The sequence below is a fragment of the Nicotiana tabacum genome, chromosome 9 (genome assembly GCF_000715075.1).
Source record: "Nicotiana tabacum cultivar K326 chromosome 9, ASM71507v2, whole genome shotgun sequence".
NCBI classification, from domain to species: domain Eukaryota; kingdom Viridiplantae; phylum Streptophyta; class Magnoliopsida; order Solanales; family Solanaceae; genus Nicotiana; species Nicotiana tabacum.
The window spans coordinates 64,854,229-64,874,333 of NC_134088.1; the positions used below are offsets into that span (position 1 = coordinate 64,854,229).

The following is a 20,105-nucleotide window of genomic DNA, read 5'->3' on the forward strand; positions in this document are numbered from 1 at the left end:
TAAATCTGAGGCCTACAACTCAAAATATGATAAAAATGGCCAAACCTTCGAAATAGAGTTCTTATAACTCTGCCCAAGCATTCCTCTTACGCGATCGCGGAACACACCTCGCGATCGCGGAACACAAAAATCACTGCTCAAGGAAATGAGCTACGCGTTCGCGGAAACACCCCGCGAACACGATGAACAGATTGGCCAACCTTCGCGAACGTATACCAAATCTTGCGAACGCGAAGAGTAACATTCCACCAGCCTTTATGTCCCTTATGCGAACGCGGAACACCCTACGCGAAAACGAACAACAACCAGCTGAACCTTCGCGAACGCATGCCCACTGTCGCTTCCGCGATGAGAAAAAATGATGGGTTTCCCAGAATCACTTCGCGATCGTAGCTTCATCTTCACGATCGCGAAGAGCAACAGCAACACCAGAAACCAACAACTCAAAAAGCATGAAGAAATGGCTTGTAGCCCATCCGAAATACACCCAAGGCTCCCGGGACCTCAACAAAATATACCAACACATCCTAAAACACGATTAAAAACTTAGTCAAGGCCTCAAATCACATCAAACAATGCCGAAAATACAAATCGCACCTCGAATCGAACTCATGAATTTCCAAATCTTCCAACTTTCAAAACTCGTGCCGAAACATATAAAATCAACCCGGAATGACGTCAAATTTCGCATGCGAATTCCAAACGACATAATGGAGCTAATCGAACTCTCAGAATCGCATTACGACCCCGACATCACCAAAGTCAACTCTCGGCAAACCTCTTAACCTTCCAAAACTTCAACTTTCCAATTTTCGCCGAAATGCTTCAAATTACCCTACGGACCTCCAAATCAAAATCCGGACGCACGCCTAAGTCCTAAATCACCATACGAAGTTATTGGAATCATCAAAATACCATTTCGGAGTCATCTAGAAAAAAGTCAAATTCCGATCAACTCTTAATGCTTAAGCTTTTAAAACAAGAATCATTCTTCCAAATTGATCCCAAATCATCCGAAACCCGAACTCGACCACACACACAAGTCATAACACATAATAAGAAGTTGCTTGAGACCTTAAGCCACTGAACGTGACGTTAATTCTCAAAAGAATCGATCGGGCCATTACATTCTCCCCCTCTTAAACAAACGTTCGTCCTTGAACGTGCCAAGAACCATTCCGAAGTCGTCAAGTCACTGATTGGACTTACCATACATACACTTGCGGGTGATCCCATGTCACCCCAATCAACATAAGCTCGACAACACCACTCAATTGAAGATTATTCCTCCCACCCAGACTAATAAACCTTAGAACTTAATATCTCACCATCTGATCATCTCTAAAAGACCCGATTACCACATCAACACACGGTATTAACCTCAACCAGCTCCAACAACTTATGCCTAAACCCACAAGATACAACCACACGATGTAACATATCATACATATGCCCTTAACAACAACTCTAGCCACAATAGCCCCATAATCAAATCCAGCACCGGCAATTAGCCTCATAACCGCTACAACCCTGTTTCAAACCTTCACAACACTGACAACGATGCAAGAAACATGAAGACCTCATAACTATTCACCCGAATTAACAAGTCACATCTAACACCACCTGGGCACACACCTCGTAAGCTAAAACTCAATAAGCACAATACGAATATGACTGAATATGTAGGGAGAAACACATAAGAGAACTATCAAACAAGCTTGACATGCACAACACCCTATTAGTACCATATTACGAACCAATTTCACAAGGGAAAATCAAAACATATGAACTAATCGCAAGGATCTCATCCTGACATAACTCTACCGCGGCACGCAACCCGGTTCAAACACATGACACCGCGAAGGTCGCACCCCCAACTCTGAATCACAAGTAGAATACAAATCATACCAACCGAAACTTTCCACTAATTCAATTCCGCCAACAAAATCACAACATATACTGAACTCCCACATTAGTAGGACATCTAAACCACAAATCGTTACCAACCATCCAGAAATCAAATCAAAACTACCGTAATGAGTAACAGAAATTCACTTCTAGTCTCATAGCTCTCAATAATAAATTAAAACAACACGATAGACACATGTTACCACTATAAATCTCCCAACAGGGGTAAGCACATAAGTAGAGTACAAAATAACGAAACTCACCCATATATAAAGTAAAATAGAAGGACTCCCCCGATAAGCAGAACCAGAACAAAAATAAAAATGAGGCTCCTATATAATAAGTCGAAACCATACACGTACAACATCATCTGGTGCAGCAGCCTCAGCCCCACTGTTGAAAGCACATCAACGGGTCGGGCCTCCCCCTCTTGGGTGCCCTCTACTCGCCCGACCTGCACCCTAAGCTGGCGGTGCAAGGATATCAGCAACTGGAGCAGAACTCATAGCCTGAATACCCCGCTATGACATATCTGTCTGGAGTCTAGGACAATTTCTCACCATGTGGCTAGTATTTCCACACTCAAAGCAACCTATATGCTGATGTGGCTGTGGAAGTTGTCCGGTATGGGTACCCTGAGACCCATGGGTACCTGAAACTCTGTGCGAAGCCTGAAGTGCAAACTGAACTAGCTGACACACAAAACCTCTACCATGTCGTACCCTACCTCCAAAATAGGGACTAGTAGATCCTCCCAGTCTACGAGGCCTCTTAGCCTCCCTATCCTCTCTCTCCTGACCCTGCATGCTCTCTAATCGACGGGCGATCTCTACTACCTGCTAAAATGAAACATCCGACTTTAACTCCCGAGCCATGGTGAATCGGATATCATGAATGAGTCCCCCAATGAACCTGCGAACTCGCTCTTTTACTGTAGAAACCAAAATAGGTTCATGTCTAAACAATTTATTTAATCTAACAGCATACTCTAACACCGATATAGTGCCCTGGCGCAGCTGCTCAAACTCCACATGCCATGCATCCCGAAGGGTCAGAGGAACAAACTCTCTCAAGAACATCCCTGAAAACTGAACCCATGGAAGTGAAACTGCATCGGCCGGACTACCCAACTCATACGCTCGCCACTACTAATATGCCGCTCCCTTAAGCTGGAACGTAGTAAAAGAAACCCACTCGTCTACACAATACCCATAGTGCGAAGAATGCAGGAGCACCCCCCTAGGAACCCATGCGCATCCTCTGAATCCAAATCGCTAAAAGTAGGAGGGTAATACTTCTTGAACCTCACAAGTCTAAGTTGTTCTTCCTCATATGTTGTTATTCTAACCACGGGCTGAACTGGAACAACAGGTTGTGTCGGCATGATACTTGGAACCTGACCAACATGGACTCGCTGCTTTGGAATACGAGCAACGAGAGTCTGAGCTCCTCTTCCGATCTGTGAAGTAGCTAGTGCAACAAGAATATCTGATGTTTTCCTTTCTGGAATAAAGCCTGCCTGAGCATTACAGATGATACTAGGTATAACTTTCTGAATCCTAGCAGCCAAGATTTTTCTATGATCTTATACAATATGGTGCAACAAGCAATTGGTCTATACTCTTTTAATGCCAGAGGACTAGAATTCTTTGGAACCAAAGTGATCGTAGTGCAGTTAATAGCTTTAAACATTTTTCCCAATGCAAAGAATTGTTTAACTACTAGAGTCACCTCATCCTCCAGTATTGGCCAAGCTTGTTTAATGAAATGAGAGTTGTACCCATCAATACCTGGAGCTTTGTCATCCTCTATGGCCTATAATCTATATCACACATCTTGGTCAGTAATATCATCACATAACTCCCTTCTTTGTTGTTGAGAGAGGGTTGGACCTTTCATCATTGTAAGTCTATTAACTGCTGGGATTGAAGGGGAAGTTGTACCCATAAGGGATTTATAGAAAGCAATAATTTCCTCCTTTATAGCTAGAGGATCAGTCAGTTGTGCTCCAGTGAGGGATGTAAGATGTAATATCTGCTTCTTTTGTGTTCTTTCCTTAACCAAAGCTGAAAAATACTTGGTATTGGCATCCCCAAGTTTTATTCATTTTGCACGAGCTTTCTGCCTAAGAGCACTTTCTTCCACAAGTGACCACTTCTCCAAATCAAGCAAGATCTGTTTCTTTTTTCCCAAAAGTTGGTCAGTACATTGAGCATTTATCAGCACCTGAGTTAGCTGTAGTTCCTCTCGAGCTAGGATAATTTTCTGAGAAATACTCTTGAATTACTCATTGTTTAGCTGCTTCAACAAAGGTTTAAGCAACTTAAGCTTTAACCATATATCCTTCATAGGCCACATATCTAGTTTCTGCTCCCAATTTTGTTGCACCATAGGCAGGAAATCCTAATGACCAATCTATACATTGAAGAATCTGAATAGGACATTGATGTTTCTAGCCTTAGTCTTGAGGGACAAGATCATAGGAGAATGATCAGAGATGAAAGGAAGTTCATACTCAGTTACTACATGCCCACATTGCAACATCCATTCATGATTACGAAATGCTCTATCTATTCTGCTACAGACCCTATCAGCACCAATCTGCTTATTTGACCATGTATAATACTCTCATTTCCATTGTAATTCGGACAGTAGAAGATCAGTAATACACTCGGAATAGGCTTTGATTTCTGCATAGGTAACTAGGTTCCCAAATATCCTAGCTTGAGAGAGGAGCATATCATTGAAGTCTCCTATAATCAGCCAGGGAATATGAACTCCAAGTGCAACCTGTTTCAATCCTTGTCACATAGCCTCTCTATGTTCAATTGCATTAAAGCCATATATTACTGTAACTATACAATCTAAAGGTCCATGTCTCTCCTTGACATGACAGTGTAAAAATTGAGCATCCACTTTCAATACAGATACCTTATACAGATTTTTGTCCCTTAGTAACCATATTCTCCCATTCATAGCCTTCTGGTAATTGTTTTCCAATCCCCAGCAAGGGGCAATATTATTCCATACTTGTTTAGCTTTGGGTGATTTAACTTTTGTTTCAACTAGTCCAGCAAGGTTAATGTTCTTTATTTTAAACTAATTTCTCAACTACTTTTATTTATACCTCTTATTCATACCTCTAACATTCCAAAAATTGCAATTCATAATGAAGGTTTGGAGCCACCTCCTTTATCAGGAGGTAGTGTAAAACTCACACTATTCTTTTTTTTTGCTAACACATTACCAGAAGATGATGCAGGGCCCATGGCAGGAAAATTTGCTAAATTAAGCTCAAGGCTGCTCATCAAGACTTTTTTCTTCTGTACATGAGGTTGAGGATCCACCGTTTTACTTTGCTCAACACACTGAACTACTACATAAGTAGCAGGTGGAGCTTCTTTAGGAACATTGTTGATCATCTCAATACTGGTAGCACCTACTTGAATGTTAGGTGCAAGCATTTGGAGGGACTGGTCCCTTAGTTTTTCATTCCATCGTAACCTTTCTTGGTTCTCTTCTTCTTTCCTGTGGTGCATGATTCTGAGTGCCAGCCTTAGGAGGAGGTGGACACTTATGTCCCACTACTTGGCATAGTTGGCAGAACTCAGGTTTCCAATCAAATATAACTTCCTGGGTGAATTGTCGACCATTTGGATCTAGCACTGTAATTGCTTCAGGCAATTCTCTAGTGACATTTACTTCAACAAGCATCCTAGCATAGGAAATTCGTGTCTGCTTGGAAGTGCATTCATCTGCAAAGATAGGAGTTCCAATAACACTTGCTATCCTACTAAGGGAGTTGCTACTCCAACAATTCATAGGGAGATTTGGGAATTTCACCCATAATGGAATCTCAGTAGGGAATTCAGTGTTGAAATCGAATTCAGGTGTCCAGGGTTTAAGAATAATAGGTCTATTATTGATTGAATAAGGTCCAGAATAGTAGACTGCATTCAGATCTTCAATAGTTTGGAACTTAATCATATAGTAACCCTCGTCATGGAGATATAAATCAGGATTTGCAGCTTGTGCCCAGTTTTGGCTAACAAATCTACGCATGACATTGTAACCTAGTATAACACCTATGAAATAGGCTTATAGAGCACATCGCCATTTCAATGTCTCCTGTTCAACCTCATCTTTCTCCAACTGGACAATCGGATGCCCATCCACAATTTGAGGGGGGATATAGGATAGAGCCATACCATTCTCCGCTGACCTGTTATTCTTAAACAAGTTGGTCCATGCAGGTAGCTTCCCTTTGTCATTAGGTATACCATCTGTTCGATCTAATTCCTCAATCACCTTGGGTATAGATACTGTTTCATTGGAGCTCCCCTTACTACCATCCATTTTTTCCGCAGAATGAGGTGGAGTAGTAAGGTCTAATCGACCCAGAGATTGGATTGTTTCAGGCGCTACCCGTTCAGAAGATACCACTGATTTATCACTCTGCAAAGGATTCCCTGTTGCAGTCGAAGAAGAAGCTGTCGTCACAGCTACTGGTAATCGAGCACATACAGAGCTACCAAATGCTACTAATGGTTGTTGTTTCTGACCTCGTCCTCGTCCTCTTCCCCGTCCCCTAGCCATGGTCGAAGACACAAAGGCGCACATTAGCTATCGTACACCGAGCACCACGAGAGAGAGGTTAGAGAGAGAATCATGAATTTATTAAAGGTAGAAATCAGAAGAAACAATCTACCTTATCATGTGTGGTCTAGAGATTACAGTTATTACTTTTTGTTATTATTTCTTTTTGCCGGCTTTTGATATTTTGTACTGGTTATTTGACTAGTGAGTTTCTCGAGTTAAACTTCATCACTACTCCATCGAGGTTAGTCTTGATACTTACTGGGTAAGGACCGTGGTGTACTCATACTACACTTCTACACATTTTTGTGCAGATCAAGGTGTTGGAGGCAGCGGACCCAGGCAAATTTAGCTTCTTGATCGCGAGGATTCAAGGTAGAGTTACTTGATCGTTGCAATCCCTTAACGTCTTTTCTTTATATTTATACTGCCAATTCTCTATCAGAACAATATTGTATTTTTGTTTTGAGATATTTCTATGTATTCAGCTAGAGTTTGTGACTCTATACTATCTAATCTTGGGGATTTGTAGTGATTAACGACGTGTTGGCTTGTATCACCTTTATTTTCGCATTTATATTAAACTCTGCTTCATAACATCATGTTTTAAATGATTTAACTATAGTAAGTGATCGGCTAACCTAGTTTTAGAGACTATGTTCCATCATGATCCTTATGGTGGAATTTTGGGTCATGACATAATATCATCGAGGCCTTCAAAATCGACATCTTTAAAAGCAAGATTTGCCTTGGCATTATCATCAAACTTGTTTGAAGGCTCTGCCTCAATATCATTTTAAAGGTCATGTGTGACTCCATTAGGGCACTAGCAGAAGAGACTCCAATATTATTTTTCTTTCTTTTGGTGGAGTTTGGATAAAGTCTGACAAAATGCTCAGGGCGTGACATTCCATTTTCTAATGACTTTTCATTCCACAACGGTAATAGTTATTATTTTTGTCTTTTGAAGGATTATTTTGAGAACCCATATTGTTCTTCTATTTGCCATGACCACCATAATGACAATTATTATATCGTCTCTTGCCATTGCCATTCTCACGTACATTCATATGGCTACGATAATTATTTTATCTTCTTTTAGACAATTATTAGATCGTCTCTTGCCCTGTGAGACGGGCTTTATGATTTTTCATCAAAAGGGCATTATGTTGCTCAGTTATTAGAAGGCATGAGACAACTCTAAATACTTTTTAAAACCCATTTCACAGTATTGTTGTTGTAACACTATATTTGATGCATGAAAAGTCGTAAGTCTTTTTCAATAAGTTCTCATCATTCATAACATCCCCAGATAATTTTAATTGGGTTCGAAATAAAAAATAGTTATACTCACGGTCCTAGAATTTTGCAACTGTAAGTGTATCCACTCATATTGAGCCCTTGGCAATATCGTAGCCTTAAGGTGATCATACATTTCCTTCATGCCAGTCCACAATTAAAGTGGATCTTTTACTGTCAAATATTCAGCCTTCAAACCTTCCTCCAGATGATGACGAAGGAAAATCATAGCCTTCACTTTGTCATGACTCGATGCCTCATTACCTTGAGTAATGGTGTCATTAAGATCTTTAGCGTCTAAGTGAATCTCAGCATCCAAGACCCATGATAGGTAATTTTTTTTCAGAAATATCAAATGCCACAAACTCAAGCTTTCACAAATTTGTCACGAGAAAAACTATCAAAAAATAAATAAGTTAGAAATATAAATTGAAGTGCAAAGAGTTAAGTAATTTTTGCTTTAGAAGTTCAATAATATTAGGTGGCAGAATACTTGAAAATATTTTTTCATATGTATAAATTATCAAACAGAAGTTTGCTAAAGAAAATTGATCACTTGCAGTACGTATGGAAGTGCGGAAACCAAGGAAAAAATATTCATGCTAATTTGTTGATAAACCAAGATCACTGTTCATTTTGTAAAAACATGTAGTCATGTAGACATACAATAATTTTATTGAAAAGAGAGTGAAGTAAAAGGAGAAGATGATATGTCAATCATAAACATAATGTTCCGGTAAATATTTTATTTATGTTTTATAAACAGAAAGTATTAAGTCATCATAAAATTCATAAGTACGGTAATACAATAACTTTTAAAGAAACATACCAGTTTGGCAAATGACAGTAGTATGAGTCCAACGTGAGTAAAAAACAAGCTTCGCGGAGATAACATGTTAGGAAATAATATAACTTAAAGTAATAATATAAAACAAAAAAATAGGCAATAGGACAAGATAGAACTTTCTTATTTTTTTAGTGTATAAATGATAACATATCACATAATGTCTCTATTTATATTATTACATGGAGACTTACAAAAAGATTGCCTTAAACATGACATTAACAATTGAAATTACGAGGAAGATCATAGGAGTTACAATCATAATAGCGATGAATATTAGGAGATTATTTACATGATGGATGAAATTAGTGGAAGTAGTAAATATTCACATTAACTAATAATTTAAAATAATGCTTTAATATATTCTGAGTGTTGGACAGTCAAGAAATCTCATGTCCAGAAGATGAAAGTAGCATAAATGAGGATGTTGAGGTGCATGTGTGGGCATACCATGAAAGATAAGATTATGAATGAAGTTAACAATGTGAGAGTGCCCCTGTGGAAGACAAACTGCGGGAATCGAGACTGAGATGGTTTGGGCACGTGATGAGGAGAGATATAGACACTCCGGTTAGCAGGTGTGAGAGGTTGACCACGGCGGATCTGAGGAAGGGTAGAGGTAGGCCTAAGAAGTATTAGGGTGAGGTGATTAAGCAGGACATGACATTGCTTTAGCTTACCGAGGACATGACTCCAGATAGAAAGGTGTGGAAGTCGAGAATTAGAGTCGAAGGTTGATAGGTAGTCGAGGGTGTCTCCTGGTCTTACCGGTAGTATTAGTAATATTCTTATATTTTCTTGTTCCTAAATCTTTTTATTACATGTTATGTCATTCTTATAGTAGTATTAGTTAGGGGTGTCAATGGATATTCGAAAACCGACTAAACTGACTGAACTGTACCGCACCGAACCGATTTTTAGGTTTCTTTTTAAGAAACCGTAAGTTTTTATATAAATCTATAACCGCATCGATAATTAGAGTAGATTTTTTGTTTTATAAAAATAAACCTAAAAAATACCGAACCATACCGAATAAATCTTACATGTAAAAAATATATTTATCTAGTAAGTTTAAAAAAAATAATGCATTAAATTTTTCTTTAGGCCTTGGAATTATGCAAGCTATTACAAGCCAACAAGTAATTAAACTCAAAATACTAATTCCTAAAACCTATTATGTTACATCTACTTAAACTAAGTTATTTCAAGTATCTTTATTAGCAAGACACAAAGTATTCTAGCGATAATGAGTAGCAAACTACAATATATTGAATATGTTTCCTTTCATATAATTTAGATTTATCTTTTTAAATATTTAATCTTCTATATACTTTATTCTTGAGTCCTAGCTTGGTTAATATCTTTCCACTCATGTGATTTATATTTTCTTTGCCTTTGCTTGGTTTCTTTTACGTTGTTGTAGAATAGCTGATGGATCTATACTCTAGCCATCTTTCATTTTTTTTTTTAATTCATCACCCTTTAAACAGTAAAAATATCTAGAGAGTTTTACTAAATACTATAAAAGAACGTATGTTATTGCATTCTACTTCTACTAGAAAATTTTACATGATATTTAAAAAAATACCGAAAATTAACCGAACCGTACCGATACCGACCAAAGAGAAACCGATATGATTGAGACGGTTTCGAAAAGTCTAATTTTGGTTTTAAATAATAGAATAATCAAAAAATTAGTATGATACCAATTTTATAAAATAACCGGCCGAACCGAACCATTGACACCCCTAGTATTAGTATTATTCTTGTATTTCTTATCTCTAGATCTTTGTTTTTATATGTTGTGTCTTTATTTTTTCTTATTGTTGTTATGGTCAGTTGCTTCCTTGTCACTGTTTCTTGAGCCGAGGATCTATAGGAAACAACCTCTCTACCTTCATAAAGTAGGGGTAAGGTCTGCGTATACATTACCCTTTCCAAACCCCACTTGTGGGATTTCACTTAGTTTGTTGTTGTTGTTGTTATTGTTTGCTTTTAATATATTACAGATAAAGGGCCCCTTTTGCCATAAATAAAATTTACTTTTTTCGATTTTTTTTCGGAATCAGTATTTGACCTTGAAAGTTTCAAATTTCAATTGAAGTTGAAGTTCGGAATTTTTCGAAAATTTAAAATATTTCAAAAAGCTATTTTTCAAAATTTTCACTTAAAAATCAGTTACAAAAATTTAAAACAACTTCAAATTATATTCGCTCAATTAAATTTTTTTCACTTTTTTCCTGAAATTTCACAATTTTATGTCCAAATGCCTACTAATTCTATCTCCGCTCAAACCAAAGTTAATTCATTTAACCATGAACCCTCGAGACAATGTGCAAGATAGGTAAGACGAAAATAAATGAATGTTCTTTTTAGAAAATGCCAAATCCTATAAGATCTCAAAACTTCAAAATATGTGAAAAATTCATTTCCAGATAAAACAAAATGTTTTCCGCAAATATAAATTCAACAAAAAATTCAAATGCATGAGATTTACTGGGAATATTTGATCCCTCACCATATGATGATCGTGGTACAATTTGTATTGAATATGTTAAAAAACTAATGAAAAAGAGAAACAAAAAGCAAAAGGACAGCGGACAGTAATTCTGTGCAGGTTGTTTCTTCATAGTGGACCCTAGTATCCCCCTTTTACTTCAAAGAGAAAGAAAAAGAAAAAGAAAAGCAGTGGGCCGAGAGGGGAAGATCGGAACACCGACGAAACCCTAGCCACAGAATCTCTCCCCGGTCAGCGGGAGCAACTTATCGATCACTGCTTTCTTCCTTCCGCCGCCGAAAAGATGGTCAGTGCTAGCTGTTTACTGAGTCAATTCTCTATTTATTTCGTTGATATTGTAAGTCTTCTTATTTTCTCATTTGCTTTAACAGAACAAGCTAGGAATAGGGCGCCGGGACAAAGTTCAGCAGTTCATGACCATAACTGGGGCAAGGTACCTTTCTCATCTCTCTAGAGCTCTCAGAATGCTATGTATCCTGATTCGCTAACTTCTCTGTTCTAATTTCACGGCGGAATTCAACTCCCCTGCAGAACTTAAGCTTAATTTTATACGTTATACTATCTTTTTTTCTAATCAAGGAAGTTTCATTCATATCCTGTTTGCGAAAAAAAAGGTGATAAGCAGAAACATGTGAGCTTGTCTCTTTCTAGGTTTTACAACTCTATAGACTCCGTTGGATACTGAGTTGCAGTGTCTTGTAGCACATCTGAACTAATGTAAGACTGAAGGAGCATTTATTTTCCACCTTGCTTGTAGTTTGCCTGACATGTTGATGTATCATAGTTGGTTGCAGTTCTGGTTCAGTAAACTAAAATTTAGGCTCGGTGGTTGTTTGTAATATGGACCATTATTTGTAGTAGATGTCATATAAATCCTGTTTGTTTCATTTCTGAAACTTTCTAAATAAGATGGTAACTCCAATAACTCTAAAGTTTTATAGCAATGGCATCATTTTTAACAAAGATGCCAAACCTTTTTGATGAAACAATTTTCTTTGGTTCTCTTTCGTGTCTATTGCTAGAAAAGTTTCTCTTATTGTTTTAGCTGATTAGCGTTCAAGACATGAGCTCGTAGACAAATATGACTCAGCCAGTTAGTCAAGACACGGCAAGAGCACGCTAATTTTTTTGATAAGTAAAGTAATTTTAAATACGAGAACCAGCATCAAGTCACTGCTGGTGGTGTGAAACAGTTACAACCATAATAAAGTCCTATGCTGACTGTGAAAAGAGCTGATAAAATACAAGGGCATACTATTTGAAGTGTGTAAAGAAGTGTTTAAATTTTAGTTTGAACAATAATGTATCTAAGAACTGAAGTTAAGTAAAATAAGAGTGTAAGTCCATCACCAATTAACCATTCTTAGTACAAACAGAACATTTGGGAGGGGTGAGGAATGAGAATTTGGCCCCAAGTACTTAGGGAGATAATTAAGTTTAAATAACAAATTGCAAGAGGATTAACTTTAAGATATAAATTGTGTTCAGTAGTTCTATACTGATATAATATTAGTGACTACGTCAACATGCAAATACCACATATAAATTTTGGAAAGCTAAGAAAGGTTTAGCATCATTTAATTGGTCAACATAATATCAGATAAAGTTCCTTCATGTTATTCTTTTTTGTCCATGATGTTATAATTTATGAATTTCATCCTCCATGTTAGTTCATAGATCAGTGCAACCCTCCACTTAAAACTTTGAGATTGTGTTGAAAATCATATATAGTTTTTAAACTTTAAAGTTTAATGTGATCGATTTGTGTTGGAGGAATGTCACTTTCCTAATCGTGTTAATTCTAAGTACCCTAAAATCTATAAGTGTTTATTCGTCATAGGTCGCTGCTCTTGTCACATGATTCCTTGGAAAATGCCGAAACATTGAAGTCATTTATGCTTGAGCAGTTTATAATTTTTTTCCCTAAAGTTCTGTGGATTAGGTTGTGATATTTACGTAGTACACAGTGATAACTCTCCATTCATCATATTTGTACGCAGTGAAAAAGTTGCTCTTCAGGCTTTGAAGGCCAGTGATTGGAATCTTGAAGGAGCATTTGATATATTTTACAGCCAGTCACAAGTCAAGTCATCTGCTGATACAAGGCGGTTGGAGGAGCTTTACAATAGATACAAAGGCAAACATTGCATCCTATGCCTTGTTAACTAGATACTAGTTTTTTGGTTTTGCAATTTATTTTGTTTGCTCTTTTGATAATACATCTTTATGTAGTCTTGATATGCTCTATTAGGAGACAAAAAGATCTGAGCTATTCTGATTAACTTGAAAATTGGGCAATGGACATTTTTAAATGAGGTACTCTAAACAACCACTGTCTAATCACTTACCTTTAAGAAATATATATGCCTATGTGCATATCAAAACATGCGAAAAGATAGGCAAAGGATATAAAAGAAATGAATAGTCTCATGGCACTTTGTTGCGGACAGGTTATTTTAGACTACATCTTTCAGCGAGAATCTAAGCTGGATTGACCACGTCATTTGTAAAATATTTTAGGTCTTCTTGGACCTCGTGGGTTTTCCATGACTTGGGTGCTTCCTATTTTCTTGACATTGGTTAGACTTGAAGCTAGAAAAGATTGATTAGTTACTTGCATGATGTTCTAGAAAAGATTGATTAGTTACTTGCATGATGTTCAGTGATGCGATCGATTTGCAGTAACAAGTTTACTGATCATTTCAAGTAATAAAAAATGAGTAAGTTATTGTTCCGCAGAGTGTAATAACTAGCCAACATGGAAATCCTCCTATTAGTGTTGTTTAAGAGAATGAAAATTAACCTATCAAAATTAAAAATAAAAAGAGAATGAAAATTAAGAATGTCGATAGTGTAATGATTAAGTGAGAACTAAACTATTTAGAAAGGAAAATCAAACAGTTAGAGCAATAATATGGAAATATCTATGAGGATAGGCACTATATTCACCCACACCCTTTGGCTATTGTATAATTCATTACATTTTTAGTATTTAACTAGTGTTTTTTGAAAACGAAAAGCACAAAAAAGCGACTAGGCCCTTGAGGCTTGAAGTGAAAGCAAGAAGTGAAGAGCATGCTTCCTTGAAGTAAAGCACACAATTACAGAAAATTAAAAATACTTAACATATGTGAATTTAGTACGATAATAATTAAATTGCAATTAGAATAACTGATATCAACATCCAATATACAACAATACCGATATTAATCAAACTCTGAGATTCAACATATCGACTGCTTTTCATTTGGATCACTTTACAAGCCATTGCTTGAAGCGCACAGAAGTGCATGGATTCACGTATGTAGTGAATTAGTGATAATTCCTCTCTTCACATTGTTTCATCGCTTTAAGCTCGAGGAGATGTCTTTTTAATACCACAGATATTAATCTTCATGAAATACAAGATTTCTGAATCACTATGTTCTCTCGGTTTAAGATTGCTTCTTTGGTGCCCCTAGGGGCTTCAGTCTAGTGGTAAAAACATAACCCATGATGTGTGGGTTTGTCATCCGTCAGGAGTTTGGACCCTGTGGAAGACAAAAGCTTAGTATTTAAGTGGAGAAGGGGCCCGTTATTCATCAATTTTCAACCCATGCGCTAGCTAGCCTCGGGGATTTCTTGGTTAGGAAAGCGTTGCTTCATTGGATATTCGTAAATTCGAGGTTCTTTTCTTTGATAGGTAAGATAGAAATTTTTTGATGTAAGCCAAGAACTAGAGAATGCTGGTAAAAAAGTACATCCAAAACATTGGGATCATTACAAGTTGTGTAGAGAGTTGAGAAAGACAATCGTGTCTTTCCCTTATGTGGATTTTGTATATGTTCCCTAGTGAGGGAAAGCATCTTTTGCCTTATGACTACCATTTAAGTACCTATATTAACATTTACTAAATAATTCTAAAAACAAATTTGGGAAAATGGACGCGATTTGCTAGATGTAAAGCTGTATGACTGTAAACAAAAACTGCTTAGAGTTTGCTAATTTTACTGGAAATTTAAAGTAGTTTTCTTCATTATTTGCATCCAAAGGGATCTTTTACACATATGACTAGCACGAAACATCTGGTTGGTGTTTCAACTTGGATTCTCTTACTAATTACATCACTTTTGTGATGGACATTCTTTTCTTTTGCAGACCCATACTCTGACATGATTTTGGCCGATGGTATTAGTCTCCTCTGCAATGACATTCAGGTGGGTTAGTCTAGGTAGTTAGTTAATCAACGAGTCAAGGGCCACTTGTTATATCGTTATAGTTTTCCAAAAAAAAAAACTTTTAAGAATTGTTTGTGGTCTTAGCTGGTTGTATAAGTTTTCCTTTTCAAACTTGTTCTAAATTTCAAGTTGTATAACATAATGATGTGTAGGTATATTGCACTTTATAGCTTCTCTTACCTATTTTCTGTTAAGTTATTATTCCTGATTATGCTCGAGTAAATGTTAACTCTTTTGTTTCATTGTCAGGTTGATCCTCAGGATATAGTTATGGTATGTGCTATTCACTATAACCCTCTCAGCTACTTTTTCTTTCTGTCTCTCTATTCCCTTTTAAGGACTCATTTTGGAGGGAGGATTTGGCTCAAAGGAGAGGTTTATCAATAGAAATTATGATAAGTAATTGCATTGAAGAGAACTACCATTTATTATACTTTTACAGTGGGCCATATGGCTTGTAAATTTTGAGCTTATACAATTGTAGTTCTTGACTTAATCAAACCCGATACTTGTTCCTGATTTCTGATGAATTCACGACCAAATGACAATGGTACCACAGTAAATTTGAAGCAACACAACCAATCAGGTTTGGTTCATCTATAGCTTTCCGCGTGTTTTATGTTTTTGAACTAAGATGATGATCTTTCACTTAGCAGATATGTTTTAAATTTCTGCTTTCTTATAATTTATACAAAATATAAGAGCTTAAAAGACTGTAAATAATAATAATAATAATAATAATAATAATAATAATAGGTTCAGCCTCCAACTGTTGGAATATTCTCAACTGACAGGATTGCCTTTCGGCTGATACTGGATTGCCATAAAAATTCTTAAACCATTGAGCGTTTATGTTACTCCACCTATTCTCGTTATCGTCTTACTAAGAATCATCCCTTGAGTAGTTCTCTCGCCCAGTCAAAAAAATAATAAAAGCAGAGAAAGATGAAAGGGAAAAGGAAAACACCATTAAGGAGTTGCCTTTTTTCTTTTTGATGCTACTATGTAGCATTTTGCTTCTACTTGTAATGTTTTGCATCTTCTTGATGCCATCAATTGACCCAATTACTTCATCAGAATATTTTTTGAGGAGTTACCTGATATTTTATTGACATTAAAAGATTGAATACAATTACAGTTGGTTCTTTCATGGCACATGAAAGCTGCAACCATGTGTGAATTCTCCAAGCAGGAGTTTATTGGTGGATTGCAATCTCTCGGGTAAGCCTAGGTTAAGACCTGTGAACTTCTATAGTATTATCTCTTTTACTCTGTCTACTACGAATTTTAGATGTTTGATCTAATGAAGCTGTCTCCTGAATGGCAGAATAGATTCATTGGAAAAGCTCAGAGAAAAATTGCCATTTATGCGTTCAGAGATGAGAGACGAACGTATGTGATGACATGGAACTCTCCTTGTGTTGTCAAAGAAGTTTTTGCCTTGTTTTAATAATTTGCTATATCAACTCTAAATTTAGTTAACAAGCTCTTTGAACATTTGATTTGATTTGATTTAATCAGATGAAAAGTTCCTGACTTTAAATTTTTTATTTACTTTATTCAGATAAGTTCCGAGAGATTTACAACTTTGCTTTCAGCTGGGCAAAGGAGAAGGTTTGTCTTACTGATCCTCACCAATTTTCCCTTGATAATTCAACGGCCGTTTGAGTTTTTGCTTGTTCAAATTGATTAATGTGAATTAAGAATTATTATTTCCTCATGCTTGGGAGGCTTCCCCTTCCCTTTTTTCCCTCCGCCTTTTGTGCATTCATTTCATTTATTTAGTTAAATACCAGTGATTGATAATGATGTCTAAGAAACAGCAACAAGTCACTTTTTTAATGAGCTTTTGAAAGTATTTCCTTTTCTTTTTCCTGTTAAACCAAGATCCAATCTGAGTTTCTCAATCGTCTGCCACATTACTCTAGGTATTTAAGCCTCTATACTAAGTCTAATAAATGAATGGTCGTATTTCAAAAGCTACTTAGAGGTCTTAGCTTGTACCAACCATCTTTAGGTATGAATATGATTGCTTTTCTTTGAAGAAAGTAACAGGTTAGGTATGATTGCCTTAAACTCTTGACGCGGATGCAGAGGCACAAGAGAATCTAAAATGAACTAAACCACTTTTTCTAGGGCTGTCACAACTCACAATTCTCCAATGAATTTGAATTCCAAAGGAAATTATCATCAACCACACATGGCTTTAACTGTGTATTTCCTTTTTCCTTTTCGTGAGAAAAGACCCAAAATAAGATTTCCTTCTTTGGGAATTGCCTTGGCAGTTTTATATGTTATCACTGTACGCTATGTCACTGCACACTTGAGCAAGATAAAGCAAGGGAGAAAATTTTGATTTTGGTCAATGTTGCATATGTCTTACTAGTAAACCAAGAAAAAGTATAAAGGTTTGCTTACTCAACTAACATTCGCTTAAGTTCTTGGATGGAAAACTCAAAATACTTGGCAGAATTCAGAAGACAACTACTGATAGTTCTCTTTTTATTTCATCTGAAGCTAGTAATTGCAGCCTTGGATGGATTATCCGTAAATTCTTTTTTCCAATGTTTTTTTGGCTGGAGAAGTTGGATAGATATCCAAGTTCAGCAAATGTTGTGCCATACCTGTGGTCATTTTAACACCCTTCTGTTTTTGCATTGTGAAGACCCTTCTGTTTTTGCATTGTGAAGATGTTTATTGTACTTGACATATTTCAATTTTGGGTGATGTGATATGCAATGAGGTATATGTTGGCAGATGAGATTTGTAGGTTTAATATATGAGGATTAGTGCTGCCTGTCTATGAATTTTGCTCTTTATTTCAATGATGGTAAAGGGGAAAATGGAAAACAAATATTGGTCAGTCAGAGATGTTTACAAGAAATGCTCATTTTTGCAATCCTTTGCGTAAAGAAAGAAATTGTATGAAATTCCATCCTGAAACAACTCTGTAACAGATAGCTGAGATGATCAAAACTGCAAAGGGAAAACTCCTAAATCAATTAGCGGCAGCTGTTTATGTTTTCTGCTCTTCTTTGCTTTGTATTAGTTTTGCATACTGCTTCTTTAAACAGGAAGCTCTCAGTAATTAGTCTAATGTCTAAATTATTAAGTTGTGGTTTCGGGAGGATAAGTTCTGAATTTTCTCCAGTTTGCCTTTGTAATCTTTTTTTGTTATTGGAAAAGATGTAGGAGTACTAATGTAATTTTTCAGGCAAGAACCTCAACATACTTTTTAAATAATGGTAAGGTATTATTCATGAAACAAAAGCACTAAGAAAGTGCTACACAGGTTTTTCAAGCTGTGCAGGAGGCTAAGCATGTCTAGTAAGGGATTTACATCATTTACAATAGACTGCCTGCGCTAAAAAGATACCAAAAACATATTTACCAGTATATATGAGTAATTTCTCTCTTCCAAGCTTCCCATACTGCATCAGAGACGCTGATGTCCTCTTCTTAAATTTCAGGGTCAGAAATCTTTGGCCTTGGACACGGCTATTGGGATGTGGCAATTGCTATTTGCTGAAAAGCAGTGGCCGTTGGTTGATCATTGGTGTCAGTTTCTACAGGTAATTGGAAGGCCAAAAAAGTGCAGGATTTTGTATTTGTTTTCTCTGTTCACTGGTTTCTGTTTGCTTCACGTACATATCTCAATATGATTTCTCTCTCTCTTTGCCGCCGTGTCTGCTTCTGTATGTACCTTTGGTATTTTTATAACATAAACTTAACCAATCTGCTCTTAGAAGTGATATCTGCTTAAAGAGGATGCTATAACTCGCCTCTAACCCCTACTTTGATCTGCCACTTAATTCAGGCACGGCATAACAAGGCTATTTCACGGGATACTTGGGCTCAGCTACTGGAATTTGCAAGGGTAAGTTACTCCTCATCTACTTATCTACTTTAGAGTATTAGCTTTTGAACTCACCCAGAGTACATCCCTTACCTCCCCACATTCCATCTCTCTCCACTGTCTTTATGTTAAAGTTTTACATCAGTATATATTACCTAAGTTACATTTCTGACTATCAATACAGTCTGTGGACCCTGCATTATCAAATTATGATGCTGAAGGAGCTTGGCCGTATCTTATAGATGAATTCGTTGAGTACTTGACTGAAAATGGTATTGTGCAAAAAGGTCAAATGAGTGATTGGAGCCAGAAATGCTGATGGTTTGCTGCAGTTGCTCCCTGTGCTGTGTAAGAGTATTGTTTGGTGTTTGAACTGTTTCTAGTTTTCAAGAACAAGTTCATGTACAAAATACGTGAGGGAAAGGACTACTCTAAGTGCAAAGTAATTGTTGACTTGATTTGGATTTCTTGGACAAATTAAAGACTTGTAAATGGGAGCCAATTTTTTGAGCCCCAGGAGAAGCAAAATATTGGGGAGCCGATGATATTTCCCAACACTTGTCTAACGATGTAAGAATCTTAAGCTAACTTCCATAGTGTATCATGTGTCTCTTGTAGTTCATCCAAAAAGAAAGCAACAAAAGGGGAAAGAGTTACTAGAGTAACCCGTATCAGTGGGTTCTCTCCAGTTTTAGTTCAGCTAACCAAGTTGAATTAGTCTCTGGTGCTCAATGGATAAACCAATGCTCAATTTAGAATCTTGGCATACCCTACGGGCCTGTAAAACCATTGTTTCATGCACGCATGTAGTAGTAACAAGTAACAACTACTCAGTGGTGGTCATGTTGAAATTTAAATGTAGTAATG

The 20,105-nt window shown here is 36.8% G+C and overlaps 2 protein-coding genes across 2 annotated transcripts; one reads left to right on the forward strand and one right to left on the reverse strand.

The window, feature by feature from the left end:
• Window positions 1-5,397: 5,397 nt before the first annotated feature.
• LOC142163933 (uncharacterized) lies at window positions 5,398-5,970 on the reverse strand. The gene has a single exon (XM_075221088.1). It carries the CDS (start codon window positions 5,968-5,970, stop codon window positions 5,398-5,400), a length of 573 nt encoding a protein of 190 aa, XP_075077189.1.
• A 5,372-nt stretch (window positions 5,971-11,342) lies between these two features.
• LOC107790124 (DCN1-like protein 1) lies at window positions 11,343-19,826 on the forward strand. Its single transcript, NM_001325488.1, is given in 11 exon segments — window positions 11,343-11,451; window positions 11,537-11,598; window positions 13,166-13,302; window positions 15,303-15,361; window positions 15,632-15,655; window positions 16,521-16,603; window positions 16,710-16,774; window positions 16,947-16,996; window positions 18,853-18,954; window positions 19,200-19,259; window positions 19,423-19,826. Coding segments are annotated over 11 exon segments (780 nt in total). The 5' UTR covers window positions 11,343-11,448; the 3' UTR covers window positions 19,558-19,826.
• The last annotated feature ends 279 nt before the right edge of the window (window positions 19,827-20,105 follow it).

What these genes read in the sequence shown, in the direction of transcription:
- LOC142163933 (XM_075221088.1), bottom strand. Translation starts at nt 5,970, where the DNA reads ATGCGTAGATTTGTTAGCCAAAACTGGGCACAAGCTGCAAATCCTGAT.